The 24272-nt window shown below is 44.2% G+C and overlaps 1 protein-coding gene across 2 annotated transcripts; it reads right to left on the reverse strand.

Annotated features, from left to right (window-relative positions):
• Positions 1–649: 649 nt before the first annotated feature.
• On the reverse strand, positions 650–23688 carry EGFL8 (EGF like domain multiple 8). 2 transcript variants are annotated; one of them, XM_066581041.1, is made up of 9 exons: positions 23627–23688; positions 18746–18825; positions 15957–16085; positions 13187–13299; positions 10998–11093; positions 8367–8540; positions 5613–5677; positions 1895–2057; positions 650–831 (listed from the first exon to the last, which is right to left on the reverse strand). In XM_066581041.1, exons 2-9 carry the CDS (start codon positions 18805–18807, stop codon positions 782–784), a joined length of 852 nt encoding a protein of 283 aa, XP_066437138.1. In that variant the 5' UTR covers positions 18808–18825; positions 23627–23688; the 3' UTR covers positions 650–781. The 2 variants fall into 2 exon arrangements, with proteins under 2 accessions (XP_066437138.1, XP_066437139.1); XM_066581042.1 differs by lacking the exon at positions 23627–23688 and having other exon boundaries at positions 15957–16074.
• Between the last annotated feature and the right edge of the window lie 584 nt (positions 23689–24272).

Below are 24272 nucleotides of genomic sequence, written 5' to 3' on the forward strand. Positions count from 1 at the left end.
TTATTTGCAGGTGGCCTTACAGAGCTAGCAGTTGAACGGTGTGTCCTTCTGTTCTCAGATATCCTGCCTCCTTCGGATTGTAGCTTATTTAGTTGGCGGTAGTGTTTTTCTTTTAATATAAAACAAAAGGAAAACCAAACAGGGAAACAGCAAATACACACAGTGCGTGTCGGCTGCCTTAGACGTTGTACAGTCACAAGTGACTCCACTCTCCACTACAAATTATTTGCAGGTTTTATACATCTATTAATGGGATTTGGGGAATTCAATTATGCTCTGCCAAACAGAGACAGCTCACAAAGATACAAGCTATATTCTGTGGCATTGTTCTCACATATAAAATTGGATCAGGCGCGCTGAGCAGGACCAGAGAGCAGGGGTGAAGGGAAAATAACTGCATTGGCAGCAACGCATTTCCAATTCATAAGACATTGCTTCTGGTCGAAGTGTCTGCAGCTGTATGACAGGTGTCATATGTGTTATGTTCCCTGCATGATGGTGATATGGAGTTATTTTATACTCCATTCACATTCAAAGCTACTTCAAAATTCAGCTGGTTCTTCCTCCAAAGGGTGCAATGCATTATGGGAGATTTCATCATTTGTAACAATCAGATGAATCCCTTTCCAGAAACTGTAGGAAATCCATATTATATACAAATAGCATTTTATTGATTATCATGGCATGATGTAAAGGAATGAGGGTTATAAATAGGAAAAAGGGACTATAAATAAGTGTGTTCCACAGGGGGAATATAAATAATTCTGGGGACTCTGAAGGGTCAGCGCTTCAGATCAACAGGTATCTCAATGTCGTTACTGCGGCAGGAACCTGGAAAAGACAAGAGAGAAATCAGATAGAGCCGCACTGGGGAAACAGAACAGACAATAGGCAATCATAGGATACAATGGATGGTGGGAGGAAAAACATGCAATGACTGTCTAGGTGACGGATGTTGGGTTGAACATACAATGTCCTAGCAAAAGTATTTTGACACCCCTGTCAGTGGAATGGATTGTGTCCTATTAGCATGTCACCTGACCTAAACCAGTCTACATAAGATGAAGACCCTTGGAGGTGTCAGCCATAGTTTGTGATGGGGACTGTATGCTATTAGATATATAAGCCGGCTATCAAAAAGTGCAAAGCATTGGCCATCTACAATGGTGCAAGGAGCGACGTCATTGGACAGTTGAGCAATGGAAGACCGTTTAATGGAGTAACGAATCACACTACTACATCTTCACATCAGATGGACTTACCTGGGTGTGGAGGATGCTGGGAACACCTTTTACTTAAGTGTGTTGTGCCAACAATTAAGTATGGCCTGGGGATGTTTTACGTGCCATGGTCTTTGTCCGATGGTTGTAGTGACAACAACCATGAACACAGAGGTGTACCCTGACGTTCTAGATAATAATGTTCTGCCAACAGTGTGACAATACTCTGGGAATAGACAGCAATACTTCCAACAAGACAACGCATCTTGTCACAAATCCGGTGGTGTTTTCTGTTGGTTTAAGGATATGGATATTGCACGATTGGACCATTCTGCAGAGTCCCGACCTGAACCCTACTGAACATCTTTGGGATGGACTGAAACATCAAGTCAGGAAACATAAACGTCTATCTTCTTTGAGAGAACTTGCCAGATGTTTGCAGGGTGAATGGGGGGAAATACCAGCTGAAGCGTATCACATGGTAAAGTAGAAGGTATGTAACGGAGAGTATCCAATGTCATTAGGGCCAAAGGAACCCACTAAGTATTAACATATGCAAATAAATACTATTTTTGAATCTTACTCGGGTGTCTAATTACTTTTGGTAGGATAGTGTAGTACAAAAAAGAAGAGTAGTCAATGGACTTTCAGGTTCATGGACAACGGTTACTTACATTCTCCGATTTTCTCCTCCATATACATCAGTTGATCACTCAGAAAATCCACCCGATCCAAACTACGAATCCTCTCCCAGAATTCTTGCACCTGCTCCGAGCGGATCTCCGACAGTTTAATGGGGAAGAGTCTCTGCAGAGCGGAGAGGGCACTGTCCAACTTCTGTGGAATAGAGACATCTTGTAATGGTGGCCTGTGGCTCAACCTAAAGAGCTGCAAACTAAGAGACCACTTGAATCTGGAGACTGTTAGCCAGTGAGACTGCTGAAGCAAGATGGGTCTGTAAGGGGAGCTATTGCAGATGGTTTGTCCTAAGGCAACCACTTCCACCCTCAAGGACAGCTGCTCCTGGTAGGATTACTGGTCCTGCGTTGGTGACGTAGACCTTGGGATATTTTGTGGACTCTATGGAAATTGTAGTTTAGGCCACATTCACATCAGCTTTTGTCTTCCAGGATAATTTCCATGGTTAAGCTTTATCATACAAGCCAAAAAACGAAATAAAACTGGATCATGCGCATGCTGGACCTGAACAGTCCCAGAAGAACCCTACTGACTACAATGGGCTCCGTCCAGATCTCAGAAAGCTGCCCAAGATTTTTCCACTGAAATAGCATGAGGCGGGGTTTCATCCAGGATTTTGTGCCGAAGACTCTGAGTGAAGCCTTTGATTCAGATATTAATGTCCCTAATTGAATGAAGCGGAGCTCACGCAGGCACACCAGTGCTCCATTCACTTCAATGTCAGTGCTGGATATTGTTGAAGCAATTAAACCCCTTTAATTTTTGGGTCCAATATGCAAATTCGGTAATTTCCTGTCAACGGGGGCAGACACAGGCATGAGCTCCAGGTGATAGGTTCCGTTCCCCTTGGGAACTCATGCCAGTGACTGCCCCCTTGACAGTATAAGGCTTCATTTGCATATCAGGCGCTGAAACTAATGACACCAATTGATCAGAACCACTGGCGTTACTATAGGGGATGCAGTTGCACCCAGGCCCAGGAGCCTTAGGGGGCCCATAAGGCTTCTCTGCTCCATATAGGGAGCCCAGTACTATGAATAAAGCATTATAATTGGGGGCCCTGTTACAGGTTTTGCATTGGGCCCCAGGAGCTTCAAGTTACGCCTCTGCATTTAGGAGTTAAGAGAAGTTGGGGGGCCCCCAAGATAAACTTTTGCACCCGGGCCCATGAGCCTTTAGCTACACCCCTGCTCAGAAGGGGTGGGCTAGAAGAAGAAAATGTAAAACAGGCACAATAAGTGGAGTGTTGGCTCTAAAAACGGATCGATAGCGGCAATTGTCTTGGAGTCTTGGAGCCAGGATTGATACTGTATATGGAGCAGGAGGTCCCGAGTCCTAATTGTGCGTTTAGAAACACACATATATGGCCGAGTGACGAGCCTTTACTGCCAGACTTTCCTGCAGATTTAAGCTGATTACTGGATACCACATGACCGGCTTACAGAGAGACCCTTTAAAAAGAAAGGATTGCTCAAAGAGAGATCCCCTTTAATCACTATGCAAATTCCAGGGGTCTATGTCTGCATTTAGGGTATGTTCACACAATGGAATTCATTGGGGAAAAATACCAGGTGAATTCCACCTCTAAATTTCATGTCAAATTCTGCATCTTTTCAGCGCATATCTTTCACAAGGATCCACATGCAAAATTTGCCCCCTCAATGGGCAAAATCCGCATGTCGAATTTCAATGTGAAAAATCCTATTTCTGTGCATTTACTGATGAGCAAATGCATATAAAGGCGATTTTCTGCATCAGATTTCTGCATGTGTATTTTGCTCATTGACAAGGCAAATTCTGAATGCAGACCCGCGCCGAAAACCGCATAAAAACCCTTATGGCTTCTTCAAATGCCTTTGTGCAACATATTACGCGTGCAAAGTTTGCGCCTGCAATACACAGTGAATAGAACCCATTGATTTTTATGGGTTTGGTCACGTGCAATTTTTTGGGTGCGCATTTAATTCACGCAAAAAAATGCAGCACGAAAATAGCGCATATTAAACTAATTCAACTTAATTTGCCATAGAAATCAATGGTAGCATGCTTGCATGTTTTTTTGTGCGCGCAAATACGCAGGGCCTGTGCACGCAAAAAATACAGTAAAATACGCACAAATGCATTCAAAAGACGCAACACTCATCACATAAATGAGCGCGTAAATGCGCTTACGCCCAAGTGAAGCTGGTCTTGGTTTCCCCAACTGCTCTGGGCTCTGTATGTGTGTGTATGTGTATATATATATATATATATATATATATATATATATATATATATATATATTTATTTAAATTTTTTTTTTCTATATAAAGCTAGAACTGATGAAGGGAAACCTCCTCAGCAGCATCAGCTTCCAGTAACTGCAGTCACGACTTCCTGTAATTTATTGGCCGGGCTTCATTTTCCTGTTAGCATTACTCTTAAAGGGGAACTCCACCTTCACTGAATGCAATCTGCTATTGCATATGAAGATTTGATTGTTTTTGTTGCGTTTTGATATGAGAACAGACCTGCTGTGTAGACACAATTATATCCAAAGAACGGAACTGACCTTATCTACAGCCGGCTAGCAGCTCAGTAAATGCAGCCGAGAAAATTCAATAAGGCAGCAACTAAGGTCCCTTTACACGGGACAATGTCATTCTTAAATGAGTGCCAGTCATTGAAATCAGCGTTTATTTAACAGACTTTTTGCACAGGCCGATACAGAGAATGAACAATTGCATAATCTATTCACTTAGAGTTTTTTGTTGGAAGAGGGGATGTCTTGGCTCACTTGTAATGACTAACGCCGGGCACTTACCTGGCAGTCTATTAAAAAAAAGCTCCAATCACGACTGCCATCCATCATGTGACGTCTACTGCAAATCCGTGCAGCGCAGCACTGGCGTTCCATGTAGCGATCACATGATGAATAGGTGCCCAGGATCAGAGCTTTTCTTTGATAACATGCCAGTAAATATGCGCACGGTGAGAGTGTTTTATTCATTCTCGGCAGCACATCCGCCATGGAGATGGGCTGCAGAGAACAGTGATTTGCCCCTTTAAGAGGAACAACAATGTTGGAATTTTTCTACTGTGCTGCTTCTAGGCTGGGTTCACACTGGGCATAATTGCCGTGGAATTTCTGTGCAGACTTTCTGCACGGAAATTCCGCCTGTGGCTTTTTAGCCCAGGATGAAGCAGCAAAGTGGATGAGATTTGCAAAAATCTCGACAATACTCTGCGGCTGATCCGTTGCGGCCAAGCCATGCGGAATTCAAAGACACGGCATGTCAATTCTTTCCCCGTTTCTGCCTGCGGCGGCCGCTCTCTTCTATATGGGGAGAGATGGCCACAGCGGAATGCAGGTGGCGGAGCAGCTCCAAAATCCGCGGTGAAAGGCCGTGGGTTTTAAAGCTGCATTTCTCCTACGGAAATCTTGTGGTATTTCTTAGCGGTCATTCCATGAGATTTCTGCGGGATTTCGGTCCCGTGTGACCCCAGCCTTACACTCCCAGAGTCCAGGCCTTCTAAGCATGGGTGCAGCGGAGAGACAGGCCCCGGACATTAAAGTCTCTAATTGATTTGGGATGTTACAGTTCAATTTAGGAACACTTATCACATATATAGATTTTATTTAGCAGACCCCCATCAATCGGATATTTATGACCTATTCTTTTGGAGCAAAGACAAAGAGTCCACCACACTAACCTGCTCCAAGGATGTAACAAGGCCGCGGAGATCCTGCACCTCATTAGAAAGCTTGTTTGAAGAATCTGTAAAGAAAACATCCAAAAATATGTAACTATCAAAAAGAATTAGAACTAGAAGCCATGTAGAGTCCAGCAATCTTGGAACCAGTTGTATCATTCAACAAAAGTGTCACTTTAGTATTCAACCCTTTCATGACATGGCCTATTTTGGGCTTAAGGACGCAACGATTTTTGGCGGATTTTCATCTCCATTTTTCAAAAGCCATAACTTTTTTATTTTTCCGTCGACGCGGCCGTATAAAGGCTTGTTTTTTGCGTGGCGAACTGTAGTTTTTGATGGTGCCATTTTTGGGTACATAGACTATATTGTAAAACATTTATTATTTTTTTTATGATAGCAGGGAGAGAAAACGCATTAATTCTGCCATAGATTTTTTCTTTTTACAGTGTTAATCATGCAGCATAAATGACAATACATTTTTTCTGCAGGCCGGTACGATTACAACGATACCAAAATTCTTACATTTTTTTTAGGTTTTTTGGCTTTTTTGCAATAAAACCCCTTTTTGGGAAATTTTTTTCTATATCGCTGCATTCAAAGTCCTGTAACTTTTTAATTTTTTTTTATGTACGGAGCTCTATGAGGGCTTATTTTTTGCGAGACGAGCTGTAGTTTTTATTGGTACCATTTTGGGGAATATACGGCTTTTTTGATCACTTTTATTACATTTTTTGGGAGGCAAAATGCTAAAAATTAGCATTTTGCCTCTGTTCTTTAGCGGGTTTTTTTTTACCCTTTTTATTTTGTACAGCAAAAAAGCATGTTCAACTTTTTGTACACATTGTTACGGACGCGTCAATACCAAATATGTACCTTTAAGTTTTTTTTTTTACCTTTTTCTATGCTAATATTAGAAAAAGCACAAAAAAGGGTTTTTTTTTACATTTTTTTGTGTATTTTTCTTGTTTTTACATTTTTCTTTTCTTTTTTTTTTCACACAACTTGTGTCCCTCTGAGAGATTTACAACACTGTACTGATGATCGCTGTGATCAGCGATCATAGGCTCTGGCAACACAGGGCGCCTGTGAACCCTTCCCTTGCTGCGATCTACTTAGATCGCGGCAGGGAAGGGGTTAACAGCAGGGGGCGCATCTCCGATGCACCCCCGCTGCTGTAGCCGGAGGCCGGCTATCACTGACAGCCGGCTCCCGCTGCGGGATAGTGCGAGATCAGTCATGATCTCGCGCTATTCCTATGACGTAAGGGTACGTCATTTTGCGGGAAGTACCACCCTGCCATGACGTACCCTTACGTCATGGGGCGGGAAGAGGTTAAAGGGGACTTCCATCTACTCTGCAGGAGCTCCATGCTATATCTCTTATCAGAAATTTAGAAAAGTTGTCTGCTCACTTAAAGGGGTTGTCCCGCGCCGAAACGGGTATTTTTTTTTCAATAGCCCCCCCGTTCGGCGCGAGACAAACCCGATGCAGGGGTTTAAAAAGAAAACAAAAAAACGGATAGTACTTACCCGAATCCCCGCGCTCCGGTGACTTCTTACTTACCTTGCGAAGATGGCCGCCGGGATCTTCACCCACGGTGGACCGCAGGTCTTCTCCCATGGTGCACCGTGGGCTCTGTGCGTTCCATTGCCGATTCCAGCCTCCTGATTGGCTGGAATCGGCACACGTGACGGAGCTACGAGGAGCAGCTCTCCTGCACGAGCGGCCCCATTCAGAAGGGAGAAGACCGGACTGCGCAAGCGCGTCTAATCGGGAGATTAGACGCTGAAATTAGACGGCACCATGGAGACGAGGACGCTAGCAACGGAGCAGGTAAGTGAATAACTTCTGTTTGGCTCATATGTAATGCACGATGTATATTACAAAGTGCATTAATATGGCCATACAGAAGTGTATACCGCCACTTGCTTTCGCGGGACAACCCCTTTAAGAAATTCTTTCAAAGTCTCAGATTGCCTGATGATAGAAGAAGTCTATCCAGGAGCATTCCTATAGAAAAAGTTAGACACTAATGTTTCATGATTAATTACACTACTTGAATGGAGTACAGGATCCGCTTAATGTATGTGAGATGATCCATATTGTTGTGTCGGTTTGAGTTGCACTCTGCTGGTGGTTTGGTTTTTCTGTGCATTGGTGTCTCTCTGACACTGATGGAAGTGGTTGTGGGTTGTTACGTTGTAGCACACCTGAGCGCTATCAGGGAGGGTTTCTATTTCCTCCTTAGCCATGGTTTTGTGCTAGTCAATTGTTATTGGAGTCTCAGGCAGTGTATGAGGCAATTGCTGTGCCCAGTGGCTCATCCCGAGTTTTGATTCTGTGTCCCTTCCAGCAACCTTAAAATATAAGTTCTGTGTTTAATTTATAGTGGAGTGTGTACACTGGTTTTGGGGTATATTCATCTCTAGGTCAGGGATAGTGAGCACCACAGGTTCCAGCGTGAGTGCGTCCTTATCAGGACGATCCATTCATTATTTAGGTAGGGACTATCATTTGCTAGAGTTCCATAGGGATAGTTCTCTTCTTTGTATTCTTTTTACCACTTTTTGGGTTCTGTGGTGTGAACAGTTCCCAAGCTTTTTTTTTCAGGAATACAGTTACTGCACGTTCGTAGCAGATGTGACACATATCTAGCATGTCCACTGGTGAAGCTATCTTTACAGTCACTATTCATAGACTCTTGGCCATAGCACCCCACAAGGACCTCCATCAAAATATGACCTTGGTTACCTTCAGGTTGCTGTGCCAGGACAGACACTTGAGGCTTGTACTCCTTGTTTCTTATACAGGATCTGCCATCTTCCTCCAGAGTATAGCCTGTGTTACATCCACAGCGGTAGCTGCCCCTCGTATTGATGCACACTTGGGGGCAATAACGAGTCGGGCGCCGACACTCATCTATATCTAAGTGAAGAAGACGGAACATTGATGACAACTGCAAATTGTCTTACATAGCGTGAGATAGATATTAAGTCTAATTGCAGATATTTTTGGAACGTACCAAAGATTTGTAAAGAAATATAGATGACAAATGATCAGACTTTTCTCTCAGTGATCTCCTTCTCTTCCTCCCCCACACTGCCCCTTCACCTGAGGTCCTCCACAATCAATTGGGGGTTCGGACTCTATTCACTTTACAATTGGAACATAAAGTAAATGTATTCTTTGACAATAAATGTCAATGGTCAGACATAGCCAACTATGGAATACACTTCACAAATGTTTGGCATTAAAAAACCAAGATCCGGTGTTCTTTATTCTGACAACTGGAAGTCGCAACAGGGGCAAAGGGGATAAAAATCTGCAAAATCCCATTAGCAGAGATTTCCATTACTAAAGATCTCTGCCATACGAGACCAAACATGGCACTATTGATTGGAATAGCTCCTTAAACTGCATTCCCACACAACAAAAAACACTTGCGGCTGAAACCCCGTCCAATCATGGCAGCCAATGGCTGAAGGACCTTGCCGATCATTCCGGCAAGATTGTGCAGCAATTGGTAGCTATGGTTTAGTAGATATTCAGCTGCAAGTATTTTTTGCTGCATGGGAACACAGCCTTAGGCTAAATTCACACGAGTGAGCGCGATAAGAGGCTGTGAATTGCGCCCCCATATCGCGCTGCCCACCATGTGAAATCCCTGAGGATGCAAGGCATTTCCATGGTAAAACAGCCTTGAATCACTTCGGGCATGCAGTGATTTTCCGGCGCAGCCACGGCGAGGGATCGCAGAGTTCTGCCCATTGCTTTCCATGGGGCCAACGCTGCTGTCGCTGGTTCCGCTGAAAACAATGGTCAGGGAGATGTGAGATCACACACAAGATAGAACATGCTGCAATTTGTTTCCTGCATAGCATCACATCACGGTGGGGTTGAGATTTGTGCGTCTCACAACGCACAAAACCTGCGCGATTTTCTTGGCCGTGTAAAGCCGGCCTTAGTGTTAGAAACAGGAGGTGTCTTGCTGCATTGTTATCTCCTGCTAGAGGCGACCTCACATGAACGCATGTGCAGAAACACTCGTGTAAGCACAGCACACTTGCGCAGTGAACGTTTTGTGCATTCTGCACTGTTTGCGCTTGCAGGACCATTTCACATGGGCGTGGGACATACCCACGCTGTGATTTAAAAGCTCTTTAGCCTAATTAGTTCCACATGTGTTCTTTTTCCTGTGGCATTATGCAGCATATTGTGCAACTGTGTGAGTATTGAATGTGCAAATTTGCGCACCTCCCATAGATCTCTATGGGGCCTTTGGTGTGCAAATGTGTACAAGATTAGAGCATGCTGCGGTTTTTTTCATGCATGCGAAATGCAGGTGCAAAAAATGTGTCATCAGAGTGAACCCATTGAAATCAATGGGTTCTACTCTCTGCATATTGCACGCACAAATACGCCCATGTAAGGCCGCCTTAAGTTGTTTTTGGGTTAGTTGCTATGACCTATTATAGAGATTCAGCACACCAGTGTCTGATTGCCTAGCGGCTCTATAAATACTTTTAGCTTCAGCAGTGTGGTGCAGTTGATAGCTGTGATAACATGTGTTCTGTCCTTTATTCCTTGTTTTAGGTCCAAGTACCTAGTACTAGTCCAGTATTGTCTGTTCACTTAGTATGTCTTGCATTTTCTAGTCCAGTTTGTGTTTCCTAATTTGTCTAACTGTCCTTGTTTATTTTGTTAGCCTTGGGTCATTTCAACCTGTGCTTCATTAACTTCTTTTCTAGGCGCTAATGCCTTCCTGTTCTTAGGGATAGTGTTTAGACAGGGTCATCCATAGGAACACCTTATGGCTGTTTGGGGACAGTGGTGTTCCCATATCCACTGCCAGTTTTATTACTTTTCATCATCTTTATTATCCAGTTACTATTACTCACTGCCCCTGTCATCTAATGGTGAGCACCTGGTTGCATTTGTGTTTTCACTGTGCCGAGACTTGCTTCATATTGTCTTGTGATGTCTCTTTGTCACACTGTTCGGCTCTCCAGTAAGTCCTAAGTGTATCTGAATATTTGAAGACACCCAATAGCACCCAGGAAAAGTGACTGTTGTAGGTGAAGCTACGTTTTGCTGTTTATCTTCCAGCTAGTATCATTTCACTTGGTTTACAATATTGTGTTAAAAATCTCCAGGCCATAGACCTTTGGGCATATCTAAAATTTTAAAGCCTGTGTCTGAAACGGAAGATGACTTTTTCATGTATTACCCCTTTAAGAAGTAGCAACATGTATAATTTTGGATTAAACAGCGCCCCTAAAGGCCATAGTATTATGTGAACTAGCTATAATCATTTCATGTCCCAGTTCTATTTAAATAAAAATGAAATGGCTTTATGAGGAAGGATTACAAGCCGAGACTTACCCACGTGGCAGTGTCTTCCTCCCCACCCCGGAGGGCAGCGACACATGTTGGGTTTGACACAAGTCCCACCATTCTGGCAAGGTTTACGGCAAACAGCTGAATGCAAAAAAGAACAATAAAGCGTGAGAGAAGAAGCATAAGCATCAGTTTATAAAAACCTGCAAGAGTCTACAAAACCTGCAGGAGGCAGCAAACACGGGGATCGGCAGTTCTAATAAGAGCTGCTCATAGCTTTCTGTGTTAATACTTTTAGACTGGATTCACAGATGCAGATTTGATGTCGTTTTTAAACCAAATCCAGGAAAGAATCCTCAGGTGCAACTCGGATAGATGGCAAATGTGCAAGTGGCCTAAGGTACCATGTGTCTGAGTTGCGCACGAGAGGACTGAAAGACTTAAAGCATATCCATTGTTAGACCAGCATCATACACGCATTTTTGTGCGTGCAAAATTTGTGCCCGTAATACGCAGAGAATTGAACCCATTGATTTCACACAAAAAAACTGCGCATTTGCACCAAAGGTCCCCATAGAAGTCACTGGGGTTGCACAAATCCCTCTCTGCCTCCTCTCCACCCCCCCTGCACTATTTTTAATGAGGAGAGGTGGGACAGGGGTGGAGCTAATTCCCAAAACTTAGCCCCGCCCTGCTCTGCCTCTTCTTATTGCAAATAGTGCAGAGGGGCGGAGAGGGGGTGGAGAGGAGGCAGAGAGGGGGCGGGAGCTCAGTGCACTGCTCCCGGCTCTTCCAGCCTCCTCCCCCTGCAGAGAGAGACGCCGTATATCGGACGGCGTGAATACCTGGCCGATATACAGTTGTCTGAATGCACCCTTAAAGTGAATCTACTCTACAATTCTTTTTTTCTAAACAAACATGATTTTGAACGCTTTTCTCAAATACTGGATGATGCCACAACGTTCTGTTTCTTCAGTACAGAATACTGTTGTATTATCACTCATTCATCACTAGGGGGCGATCTCAAAAGTCCTGGGATAGCAGTATGTAATTTGATTATGAAGTGGTGTTACCTCCGGTGATGGATTGGGCACGCTCACACCTGTAGAAGTTGTGAGGTGTTATCTTATGAGGTTGAACCCGGGCCAGCATTCTCATGGGAAGAAAAGGGGAGTTGGAACGAGGCGTGATAGTGGGTGCCAGACAGATGGGACATTCCATATCCGAAGTAGTGCAGGCATTCAACACTCCCCGATCCGCAGTGTCATGAGTGTACCACGAATCCATAGTTTAAAACATTATCACCCACAGGGGACAGTGTAGTGGCTGCCACGGATGCTTAATGATTGCCACCAGTGGCACTTGGCTAGAATTGTCCATGCGAGCAGACAAATGGCTCTGGTAGAAATCACATGCACATTCAATGCAGGAGCCCCACATGTATAACCTGCAGGTCAGTGCAGCGTTCTTTATCTTCCATGGTATATGGATGCAGAAGACCCATCAGAGAGCCTCTGTTAGCACCACTACACCGGGCTCTCGAGGTAGCTAACTGGACCGCAGAGGGCTAGCAACATGTGGCAAGGTTCAATGAGTCATGGTACCAATTGTTTTGGGCTTATGGTAGAGTTTGTGTGTGGCTCAGACCCCATGTAACTAAGGCTCCTAGTTTTCAACAAGACACTGGTGGTGGTGGCTCTATACTAGTTTGGGATGTGTTCTAATTGCATAGGTTGGGCCCATTGGTCTGTCTAAATATGTCATTGACTGATGCCCACTGTATGGTGACTGTTTGCAGCCCTTCATGGACTTCATGTCACAATGATGAAATATTCCAGCAGAATAATACTTGGTGTCATTGGGCCCAATTTGTCCAGAATTTGCTCAAGGAGCATTCTGGAGAGTTCCTACAAATGGTGTTGCCAGCATATTTCCCCGACATGAATCTAACATAACATTTATGGGATGTGGAGGAGACATCCTGCACCTACTAATACTACAGAGTTATGGTTGGCAATCCAGATGGCATGGCTGAACCTCCCTCCAGATGTCTTCTGTCCACTTGTGAAATCAATGACACGCTGGGTTCTTGCACTTCACTTTGACTTTTGGCATGTCAGTGCAAGATATATTAGAAAAATGTTCCAAATGATTTGTGTTGCTGGTTTCTTAGAAGAAATTTATATTCGTAGCTTCACTTTATATGACCGTCAGTAATTCCTCCCAGGTCTCACCTTCCTCACAGGACTCAGAATTTGGTTCCTTTTTCTTCCATCCAGGGCAACATATGGAATGTACTTTTAAGATTTCCCTTTTGACTTGCCGGACTGACACGGAGTACACTGTCCTGAAACACAGAGACACATACAATACATCGGAGGAAGACATTGGTGAAGACTTGGGCACAAAGTCAACTGACTGCAAGAGCAAAGAGCTCTAGAACTGGAATTCAGAAAGACGGTCTGTGCCCAGTACCCCTAATAATAGTGTTCCTGATGGCAATGACCTATCCTAGAATGTTCTTTATCTACTCCTGCACAGTTGTACTCTTGGATATGTACAGTGTCCTGCTGTTCCACCACCTTAACTTGTGTGAGGCTGAGCTGCAATACCAGACACAGCCTGTAAAAGTAAGACTGGCGCTGTTTCTAGAAACAAAATCATACACTAAAGCCTGGTTTAGACACAACGATTATCGCTCAAAAGATTTCTTTTGAGCGACTTTTGAGCGATAATCATTGTGTGCATTTACAGGGCAAGGTGATCGCTCAAACATTGAGCGATCACTTTGCGCTCCAGGGCCGCTTGTCTTCTGCATCCAGCTGTTCTCTACACGGAGCACTCAGCTGGTATACAGCTGAGTGCTCCGAGCGGGGTATGTAGAAGACAAGCTGGGCCGCTTGTCTTCTGCATCCCGCTGTTCTCTTCTCAGAGTGCTCAGCTGTCATACAGCTGAGCACTCAAGGGGGGTATGCAGAAGACAGCTGGACCACTGTGTTCTTCATACCAGTGCTGCTCACGGAGCACTCAGCTGGTATACAGCTGTGCACTCCGTGTAGAGTATGAAGAACACAGCTGGAGCACTGTGTTCTTCATACCCAGCCTGTGTTCAGGGAGCGGGATACAGCTGAAACAATAGTATCAGCTGTATCCCGCTGTGAACTCCTGATAAGGCTGATCGAGAACGATTAGCAACTGCTTAACGAAAACTGCACGATGTCAGTACAGTTACATACAACGATTATCACTCAAAAGAGGCCTTTGAATGATTTTTGAGCAAGAATCGTTGTCTAAATCAGCCTTTATCGCTAATCCGGGACTTTAAGGCCATGATTATAGGCCATGTATTCAGAGTGGATTCCTTGCACAATCAACGTTAGAATGCGTGCCATTTTAGCCTTATGTTGACTGTAATGTAAATCCACGCCGTAGTCCATATAATGCAGATCTCTCAATGTGCAGATTTTGATATCCGCGTCATGTCAAAAAATAATTGACATGTCGATTTGATGCTGAATCCACCAGAAGCTGCATCATTGCATGAGGCTATGTCTGCTTGCGGATGTACATACCAATTTGCATCAAAATTCTGAGACCCAACCTTGGATTTCTGCTGCAGGTTTAGGGCTTAAACACATGGGCGTGATTTTGTAACGTTTTGTGGCCGTGAAGACCACGGCCACAAAATGGGACATACCGAAACCATTATGTTTTGACTAGTGGGATTCTTACACATTAATACTACGCACAAGAAAAGATAGGACTTGCCCTCTCCTCCTTGCATGTAGTTTTACTACGTGCAAGAAAAAAAAATAGGGCAGGACCCATCCTCCTCCTGCTTTTTTTTCAAATTCGCATGCAATAAAGCGGAGTCTAAAAAAACCCCCGGATTATGCGCTAATACGCTCAGTAGCGGCAAGCATATTAGCGCATGTGCCCATCTGTTTGAGCCATAAGTGTCAGATCTGAGTTGGTACAGACCTGTAGATTGCCTTTCACATGTAGTGGATTTTTCGTAAAGGCAAAAAGATTTTTGTGTGTATCCATGATAAAATTCACAGGCAACATGCAGAGTTTGGCGTTGTTTTTGACAGACTTCACACATGGAGGTGAAATATGCGCAGAAAGTTTGCGGTATTCGGCAAGAACTACTCAGTGACTCTGGCCACGACAGGGGCTGCGTAACCACAGCCTGCTGTGTAGCCCTACAAACTAACGCTGCTATTGAAGTCAGTTGTGTCGCAGTGCAAGTCACAAGTTTCAACGACCTGCAGATTATTAAAAAAAAAAAAAAAAAAAACAAGTTGTGGTGAATTTTTTACGACCTCCAAATTGTGGTTGTTAGGCCATTTTCACACAGATCTGTGTAAGATTTATGTGTTGCGAGAATATGAACCACATTCTGCAAAAGAAATCGCAGCACGTCCTATCGTTGGGTGCACCCTCACATCGCCCATTGTTTTCAATGGAACCGGCGGCAGCGCACCATTTGCTAGGTGCACAGGGTGCAATGCGAGGTCTCCACATTGATAACAATGGGAGAAACTCCACAATCCTCCACCATGGCTGTCAGCCATCCCAGAGGATTGTTACTTCCCTGAAGTGATGGAAGACGGTTTTAAGATAAAAACGCCTCACATTTGCGGGGAAATCGCATGTTGTTAGCGCAATATTGGGCCATGTGAAGTTGGTCTAGTGCTCCGAATTTTCTAAAAACCAATGAAAATCGGCAGCATTTTTGCTACATTTGAACATAAAGTAAAAGACAGCATAACATTCAGGCCGCCTTCACACACTCGCAACCTGTTTTTAACATTAGAAAGTCCTATTGACTTTAGTGCTAAAATTGCAAGGAAAAAACGTGCAAGAAAAACGCAAGTTTGCAGGCGCCCTTAGGCCATTTTTACGGAAAATACCAGCAATTACTCAGTCAATATGTCGCGGCCAAATTATGTGAAGGATGCCTTAATGCTCCATGTCTACCTGCTTGTAACTCCGTCTCACCTGTAAGTGCTGCAGGTGCGCTGGCCCCGACACGTCGTCAGATAGGGTTGATATATTGGCTGAATGAAGGTCTCATTGTGCATCACTGGAATCTTCTCCACCTCTCTTGAACAGACGCCTGTAAAAGAGCTGCAGGACAGCACAAGTGACAAGTATGTCCTGGGTTATGATGTCATGCTCCATCGGATGTTGTGTTGGGCTCTGTTACATCATGTTAAGGGGCTGCATGTACTAGGGAAGTCCCTTGATGTTTGTAAAGCCCTGATTTACATCACTGTACATCAGAGGGGTAACTTGAAGCTCCCGGGCCCCAATGCAAAATCTGTAACAAGGCCCCCAACTATAACGCTTTATTCATAGTACTGGGCTCCCTATATGGAGAAGAGAGGCCTTATGGGCCCCCTAAGGCTCCTGGGCCTGGGTGCAACGCATCCCCTGCACCCTCTATAGTTACGGCCCTGCTGTACATTATACAATAACATACATCACCCATAGACCCTTATGTTAAAAATAATCCCCTATGGACCCCGTGTTTTTTGCACTGGCTGACTATTTAGAAATACACAGCAGGCTACACTTCCCCATGCAGTGCGAATAGGTGTACGGACATCTACCTGCCCATTGGATGCCAAGAGGAAATCTTTTTTGGTTTCCATCGGGTACTGGAATGTGCACGCTGAACCAGGGGCGTAACTATAGAGGTTGCAGGGGATGCGGTTGCACCCGGGCCCAGGAGCCTTAGGGGGCCCATAAGGCCTCTCTTCTCCATATAGGGAGCCCAGTACTATGAATAAAAGCATCATAGTTGGGGGCCCTGTTACAGGTTTTGCATTGGGGCCCGGGAGCTTCAAGTTACGCCTCTGCGCTAAACATGCTGTATATATAGCCCTGAAGGGGTATTCCCATCTTGGACTTTTATCATATATCCACAGGACATGCTATAAGGCTGGGTTCACACAGGGCGGATTTGCCGCGGCCGTTAATCTCGGGATTAGCCAGCCATGTGGACGAGATTTCTCAGAAACCTCATCCACACGGGACAGCCAATCCGCTGCAGTAAATCCAGCTGAAACCGCGCCAGCAGCCGCCGCGGTTTCAGAAGATGCAGCATGTCTATTTACCTTTCCTTTTTTGTTTATTTTCGCCGGCCGCAACGGAAAAGCAAGTGGCCGGGCCGCTTCAAAGCCGCCGTGGCTTAAACCGCGGCGGCTCTCCCAGCGGAAAACTCGCGGTTTTTGCTGCGGCCAAACCGCGAGATTTCCAACAGGAATCCGCCCTGTGTGAACGCAGCCTAAAAGTCTGATAGATGCAGGTCACATCTCCGGGACTTTCAACTATATCAGCAGATAGGTTACTGGTCACATTTCACTATTGTGAAGTCTCACTTCAGTTTGTGTATTTGATATGCTGTATATATTGAATGCCCACTTAATTAAAAACACTGGGCTTTTGTATGGGCAAAAATTCCTTCAAAATGATCTCTTCCATCACTTTGTGGGATCTACACCACAACGAATTGTTGCAGTTCTGAAGGCCACAGAAAGTCCAATAGGCTTCTAGATGGGGGTCTCTAATAAGGTGGCTGTTCAGTGTATTTAATACAACTCCAGTGTAGTCTATTCTATGTATATGTGTGTCTAAGCGTCCCCTGCTGCCATCTAGTGGCTACCTGCAGAACAGGCAGCATGTCATAAGCTGGATCGCTGTGGATGGATTGAGCACAATGAGAAGTGATTGTCTATGGAAAATGAATTCAGACATATTAATCTACAAATCGCTGTTTGTCCGGGACGGCACGACTCAGGTTCCTTTTACACGGAGTGAGTTATCGTTCGCACAAGTGAACGATAACAGAGTTCGCTCGTTCACTCCCGCAGCCTGTTTATACAGGCAGATAAATTGTTCACCCATTTGCTCAAGAATTGTTCAGTCGTTCATATTTACTGTTCACACACAACGACGTGTAAAAGAGCGAATGATTAATATGCCTGCAAAGGGCGGATTCACGCTTTCGCATGTGCAAAAACGCTTGTGTAAACACAACGTATTTGCACTTTTGTGGATGTTTTTGTTCATACTGTACTTTTTGCACTTGCTGGCCATTTCATATGGTTGCCGACACACCCCCTTCGTGATTTTGAACGCTATTTAAACCTAATGAGCTCAAAATGTGTTTTTTCCTGCGGAATTGCGCAGTGTATTGCACGCTTTCGGGCGTATTGAGTACGCATTTGGGCAACTCCCGTATACTTTGATGGGGACCTTTGGTGCGGAAATGCACACAAAAATAGAGCATGCTGCGTTTTTTTTTCATGACCGCGAAATGCGTGTGCAAAAACAAGTAATGAGAATGCATCCATTGAACTCAATAGGTTCTCTTCTCTGTGTTTTGCACGCGCAAAAACGCTCATGTGAATCTGCCCTAAAATAAACAATGAGCAAGAAGCGAATTAATTCTCGTTCAATCATTGGCCGTGTTTGCACTGAATGATTACAGATCATATTTGCGCAATCCAACTATTTGCTAAACGATAATTGTTCCGTGTAAAAGGGCCTCATGAACTCTGAGTCATGGCAGACGTTGAACAGTTTTCCTATAGCCCCAAGCACATCTCCTCGCCTTCTATCATATGCTGCCCTCCGAGAGGAGAACAGACAGACATACTTTGTAGAAATCACGAGCGACTGCAATAAAAATAACCAGCAGTTGTAGCATGTAATATTATCACTATCGCCCAACTTCACATGGCTACAAGTTATTAATCCGAACATGATAAGAGTTCACTCACCTGGACCCTTGTGCCTGCACTGACACCCCCAGCAGTAAGACGAGGGCCGACCAGACGGACATTGTGATCACTGGGCCCACCTGAGGGAATACATGTTACTATCATCAGGGATCAGAGCTGTATATTATAGAAGTAATGGATGACGGTGAGATAAGGGGGTAGATAGGTTGTAGTCAGTGCATAAGTGGAGGCATTAAAGGGAAGTTTCACTTTTAGGCTCCATTCACACTGGGCAGTTCGGTTGCAATAAAAAACGCACCAAAAAGTGCATTGGTGAAACTGCATACGTTTTTGCCACATTTTGCTACAAACATAGTAAAAACACATATGGTTTCACCAATGCACTTTTTGGTGTGGTTTTTATTGCAACCAAACTGCGCCATGTGAATGGAGCCTTAGAACCACTTTTGTGGAAATTGCTATTTGTGCAACTGCATAATGTACACTATGGAACCAAACGTAATTGGACGCCTGGGCAAGAATATAAAGTAGTATTTATTTCCATATGTTAATACTTAGCGGGGCTCCTCTGGCTCTAATGACATCGGATACTCTCCGTGGTATACGGTCTACTAACGTCTGATACACTTCTGACCTGACATACCAGTTCATCCCAAAGATCTACAGTAGGGTTCAGGTCAGTCCAATTGTGGAACATCCATATCCTCCAACCAATGTAAAACAGCAATGAATTTGTGATAAGGCGCGTTGTCTTGTCACACTGTTGGCAGCACATGAATGTGAAGGTACAGTCTAGAATGTAAAGGTACACCTCCGTGTTTATGGTTCACTACAACCAACAGACCAACATCATGCCACGTAAAACATCCCCAGACCATAACTGGACCTCCGCCATCCTTAACAGTTGGCACAACAAACCCAGACAAAAGGTGTATCCCAGCATCCTCCACACCCAGGTAAGTCCATCTGATTGAAAGATGGAGTAGCCTGATCCGTTACTGCATAGAACGTTCTTCCATTGCTCAACTGTCTAATGATAACGCTCCTCGCACCATTGTAGACGGGCCAATGCGTTGCGCTTATGATGGACGGCTTGTGTGCACTGGCATAACCTGTATATCTAATGGCGTGCAGTTCCCATCAAACACTATAGCTGACACCTACAGGGGTTTAGAACATGCTAATAAGACATGATCCATCCTACTGATATGGAGAGTTCAAATATACACATTGTCAAAAAAAATCAAGCACCTAAGTTGTTGGAAGCGAATTAAACTTTCCCTGTGATTGAAATATTGATATAAGTAAGTGATCACAATATCAGCGCAAAAGGAGAATTAATAGCAGGACACTGAGCCCTTGAAGGAAGGCTCTAGTACCCCGTTGTACCACCTCTAGCTTGGATATAAGATGTGATACAGGTGGGCATTTCTAATGCGATGGCCCCACAGACCACCACAACAGCAGTAGGGGCAGTGTGCCGCTCCACAGCAAAGGCAGGATTAAGGCGCTCACCCCAAGGTCTCCAGATACGAACATAGCCATATTCAGTGATCAAACATTACCTGGATTAATTGCTGAAAACAACCCAGGTCCAATCCATAGCAGTCCAGTGTCGTCGTTCATGACACCACTACAAACGAAGGGGATGGTGGGTGTCAAAGGCCTTACATGTAATGGGCACTGTGGGACCAAATGTCCTTCAGCCAAGCAACTGGAAATGGTTCCGACAGACAGAGGGGTGTAAAGATGGTGCCACCTGTCTCTAGATGGCGGACAACAAAACAGTTGGACCTGCTTGTGCTTGTCGGATGATCCGACGATTCTCTTTACTGGTGGTCTGTCGGGGGCGTCCTGAGCCCAGTTACCTTGGGTGCCTCACGCATCCACTGGTCCCAACACCTCCTAACTGTCTGGTTAGAATGGCAAAGGCAGTCGGCAATCATCGATATGAGCATCCAGCTTCTCGCATTCTAATAACATGCCCCTCTCAAACTCTGTTAACTGGGCGAAATCTCTTGGATTGCATTGTAGAGCCGTGTCTAGTGGTCAACAAGCTCTACACAAGCAGAGAAAGGTTCGCTATACTTAAGGAGCCTCTGAGCGTCTTTTCATAGGCCAAGGGGGAACCACTTTTAGGGCTTCCGGTGGCAAGACCATTCATCTAATCATGCCACAACTCTTAATTATTGGGATATCTCCCTGAGATGTAACTGCATGCCAAGTTTTAGAGCAAAACGACAACTTTTTAGGTGCTTGATTTTTTTTTGTACAAATACTGTACTTTTGGTAGGATAGTGTACATACATGAAACATACAGTATAACAGTGATATGAATATCTTATTAGAATCTTAGTAACTTATTAGAATCTACAGCATATCTGACAGTACAGGCCCCTCAAACACATATCCAGGGGCCCTTTGACCAATACAACGTGCAGCTATGAATGCAATAATAGTGAATGGAGGGAGGGCTGAGAGCTTCTGCATTTGTCTCATTGACATTTTACACTGGGAAAAGATCAAAAACTTCACTGAACGGAAAATTTAGCTTCCCAATCAGCGGCCTTTTCCTTCTCTGTCTTATATTTCCTGCCCTATTTGCTTATGGAAACCAGAGAGGTTCACGATGAAGAGGAAGCGGCGCTGATCAATGGAGGAAATTGTGCGCAGCTCCAGGGAAAATGTTCATTCAGGACATTAAAAAGGAAAATGGAACAATTCTGAAAAATAATAATCATTTCTAAGAATGTTGCTATTTTGTATTATTTATATGCAGATGTTACATTACGGAATTACTGGGCACACTATGGAGGTTCCCATGGCGTTCGGGTTGGATTAGTCAGTAGTGAGAACCTGCACGGGGATGTGAGGTACGCAGGTGCTGCGATGCTAGGAAGTGGAAAATGTATGGAAAATGGGATGCGGGCACCGGGACCTCCTATTACAGGTGGTTAGGAGTTTGCTAGTGTCAAGTAGCTCCTGAAAGGGGCCTCATTTTTGAGGTGCATTCAAGTTCTAAGGTCTCCTATTTTTTTTTCAGTAATAGGAACAGGTAGAGACATGGGACACATTTTAGAAGACACGGGTATTCTTCAGGGAAGAGTGAGACAGATGGCAGCAGCGCCCAGAGCACAGAACCCACATGCCAGTGGTTGGAGTTAGAAGAGTTTTAACCCTTTCCAATCCAATTTGTGTCCTGGTTTTCCTAGGGGCTTACTCTTTTTCTGCCGTTATACAACCAGTACTGCATGAGGTGACACGTTGGATAGGCTCCGACAGCAGAGAGGCCGACTGACGTCTTACATCGGAGCTGTACAGCCTTAAATCATAATGTCTTCAGACGTCAGACACTGGATTGGAAAGGGTTAAATACCTAAAATGAGGACGTTCATATTCCAAGAACAGCATCCGTTCTCTTCATTTGCGTGGAATGACACTCATCATGTGATGGGCGAGAAAAATGTATGCTTGTGGGGTTGACAGTTCAAAGAAGGATGATTATCGTGTGAGTGCGAACCACAGGAGCCACGGCCACGCTCAACCGCTCCACCGCTCCAACTACATAGTTGCGTTAGTAGAGCAAGTGGAGCACTGACTGCCTGTGGAAGAGATCGCCTTAAAAGTTGACATTTCCATAGGATCTGTGAACACCAGCCTGATGATATGGAAAGTTTCTTCCAGGTGTGTGCCGCGGATGTTGGCCAACGACCATAAGGCTGCGGGCATGGCATTGTGTCAGGCAATCTTGATACATGATGACAACATACAGTAAATGGTGCCTTCATTCCGTGATTGCGCCTTTCCCATGCTGTTCCTGCATCAGCAATTTTCCAGTGGGGAAAACAGACCCCTAAAGTAGATTTTGCAGCTGCCATGCAAACAAGTGGGGAAAATAACCCCCATAGGGCTCCTACCCACTCGCGTTTTTTTTCAAGCTGCATTTTTTAACGTTATTGTCAATGGGACTTTTTAATGTTAAAAACGCATCACAAGTTGGTGTTTTGCATTTTTTGTGTTTTTAACATTAGAAAGTCCCATTGACAATAACGTTAAAAAAATGCAAGTGGGTAGGAGCCCTAAAGAAGCATCCACAGCTGCCATGCAATCCAGATGGGAAAATAGACCCCTAAAGAAGCATTCGTAACATTGTGAAAAATGTGTATGTCAGGAGGGAGACTACATTGAGAAGGGACAATACTTGCAGCTTTCTGAAGCAAGTCGTTGAAAAAAAACAAGAAGACCATAGAACATGAATGCACTTTGGACTTGTTGCGGGGGTCTCCTGTCCTCTTTGTACATTACTGTGCACATTGATGTAAAAGCATATACAAATCACATGAGTTTATTTGCATTTTGGGGCAACAATTTCGTAAAAAAAATAATAAATTATATACATACACACACACATTAAATGTAATATCTGGAGATTGTAAATTAAAATAAACAGAAATGTGAACACAGCCGGAGGCTACGTGCCCATACTGCACCCTCTTGTCCTTTATATGTGACATGTTCCATCACATGGTATAGAAACAGCTGCAAACTGCTCTAAAAAACTAGAACACCAGTACGTATTAACATTATCAATCACACAAAACTTCCAGTCTACCGGAAAGGGTTGAAATCAGGAAAAGTTTCCAGTGGAAAATCATGACACAATGCGGGGAAAAAAAGGTTAATCAAAAAAGGCAAATGCACAGATGCAGCAGAGCTGATTGTGATGTAGTAGAGCTGAGTTTGATATCATGATGTGATATCTGTGGTTTTACACAGGACCATAGGTAAATCTACTCCATTATCAGTACTCTGAGAGTTGTCTCAGCAGTAACCGTTAAATGACAAGTTCAGCTCTGCTACATCTGTATGGTGAAATATAATATGACAGGGAGACACATGCAGCAGGATGAGTCCACTCACTGTGACCAGTGTGAATGTTCAGTCGCAGTCCAGGCTGAATAATCTCATGTTCTGCCCTGCAGAGAGAAGAAAGATTGTGCGAGGAGGAAGTGAACGCCCCTAATACACAATTACACCGACTCTCTGTGTCTGAGACTCCCCTCGTCTGCTCATGATAAGCACCCGACCCAGGACGGCTACAGGTTTATATGGGCCCTTGGGCGATATAGTTGCAGTGGGCCCTATTCAATGAGTCACATGCCGCAGTAAATATGTATAGGGTTTTTTTTTATGTTTTACTACTATTGCACATTTCATGGAAAGAAAATAGTTTTAATGTCACTACATTCCAAAAGCCATATTTTTTTTATTCTTCCATCATGTAGCTGTTAGAATGGGATGTCATCTATAAATGACAATACAACCCTCCTTACTACATAGAGACAGTACCAGTATCAAGCTTACTACATAAATATGGAACCAGAACTAAGCTTACTACAGTTTCTGACAGTAACTAAAAATAATTACCTTACCCTACTTGTGGAGGACCTAACTAGAAGGACCATTATTAACCAACAGACCTGACAGAATAATAGGGGTGCAGGTTGGGGGGCACCTGGAAAATAGTGACTATAATATAATACATTTCAAGTTGTCTTTCTAAACA

The sequence above is a fragment of the Eleutherodactylus coqui genome, chromosome 10 (genome assembly GCF_035609145.1).
Source record: "Eleutherodactylus coqui strain aEleCoq1 chromosome 10, aEleCoq1.hap1, whole genome shotgun sequence".
NCBI classification, from domain to species: Eukaryota; Metazoa; Chordata; class Amphibia; order Anura; family Eleutherodactylidae; genus Eleutherodactylus; species Eleutherodactylus coqui.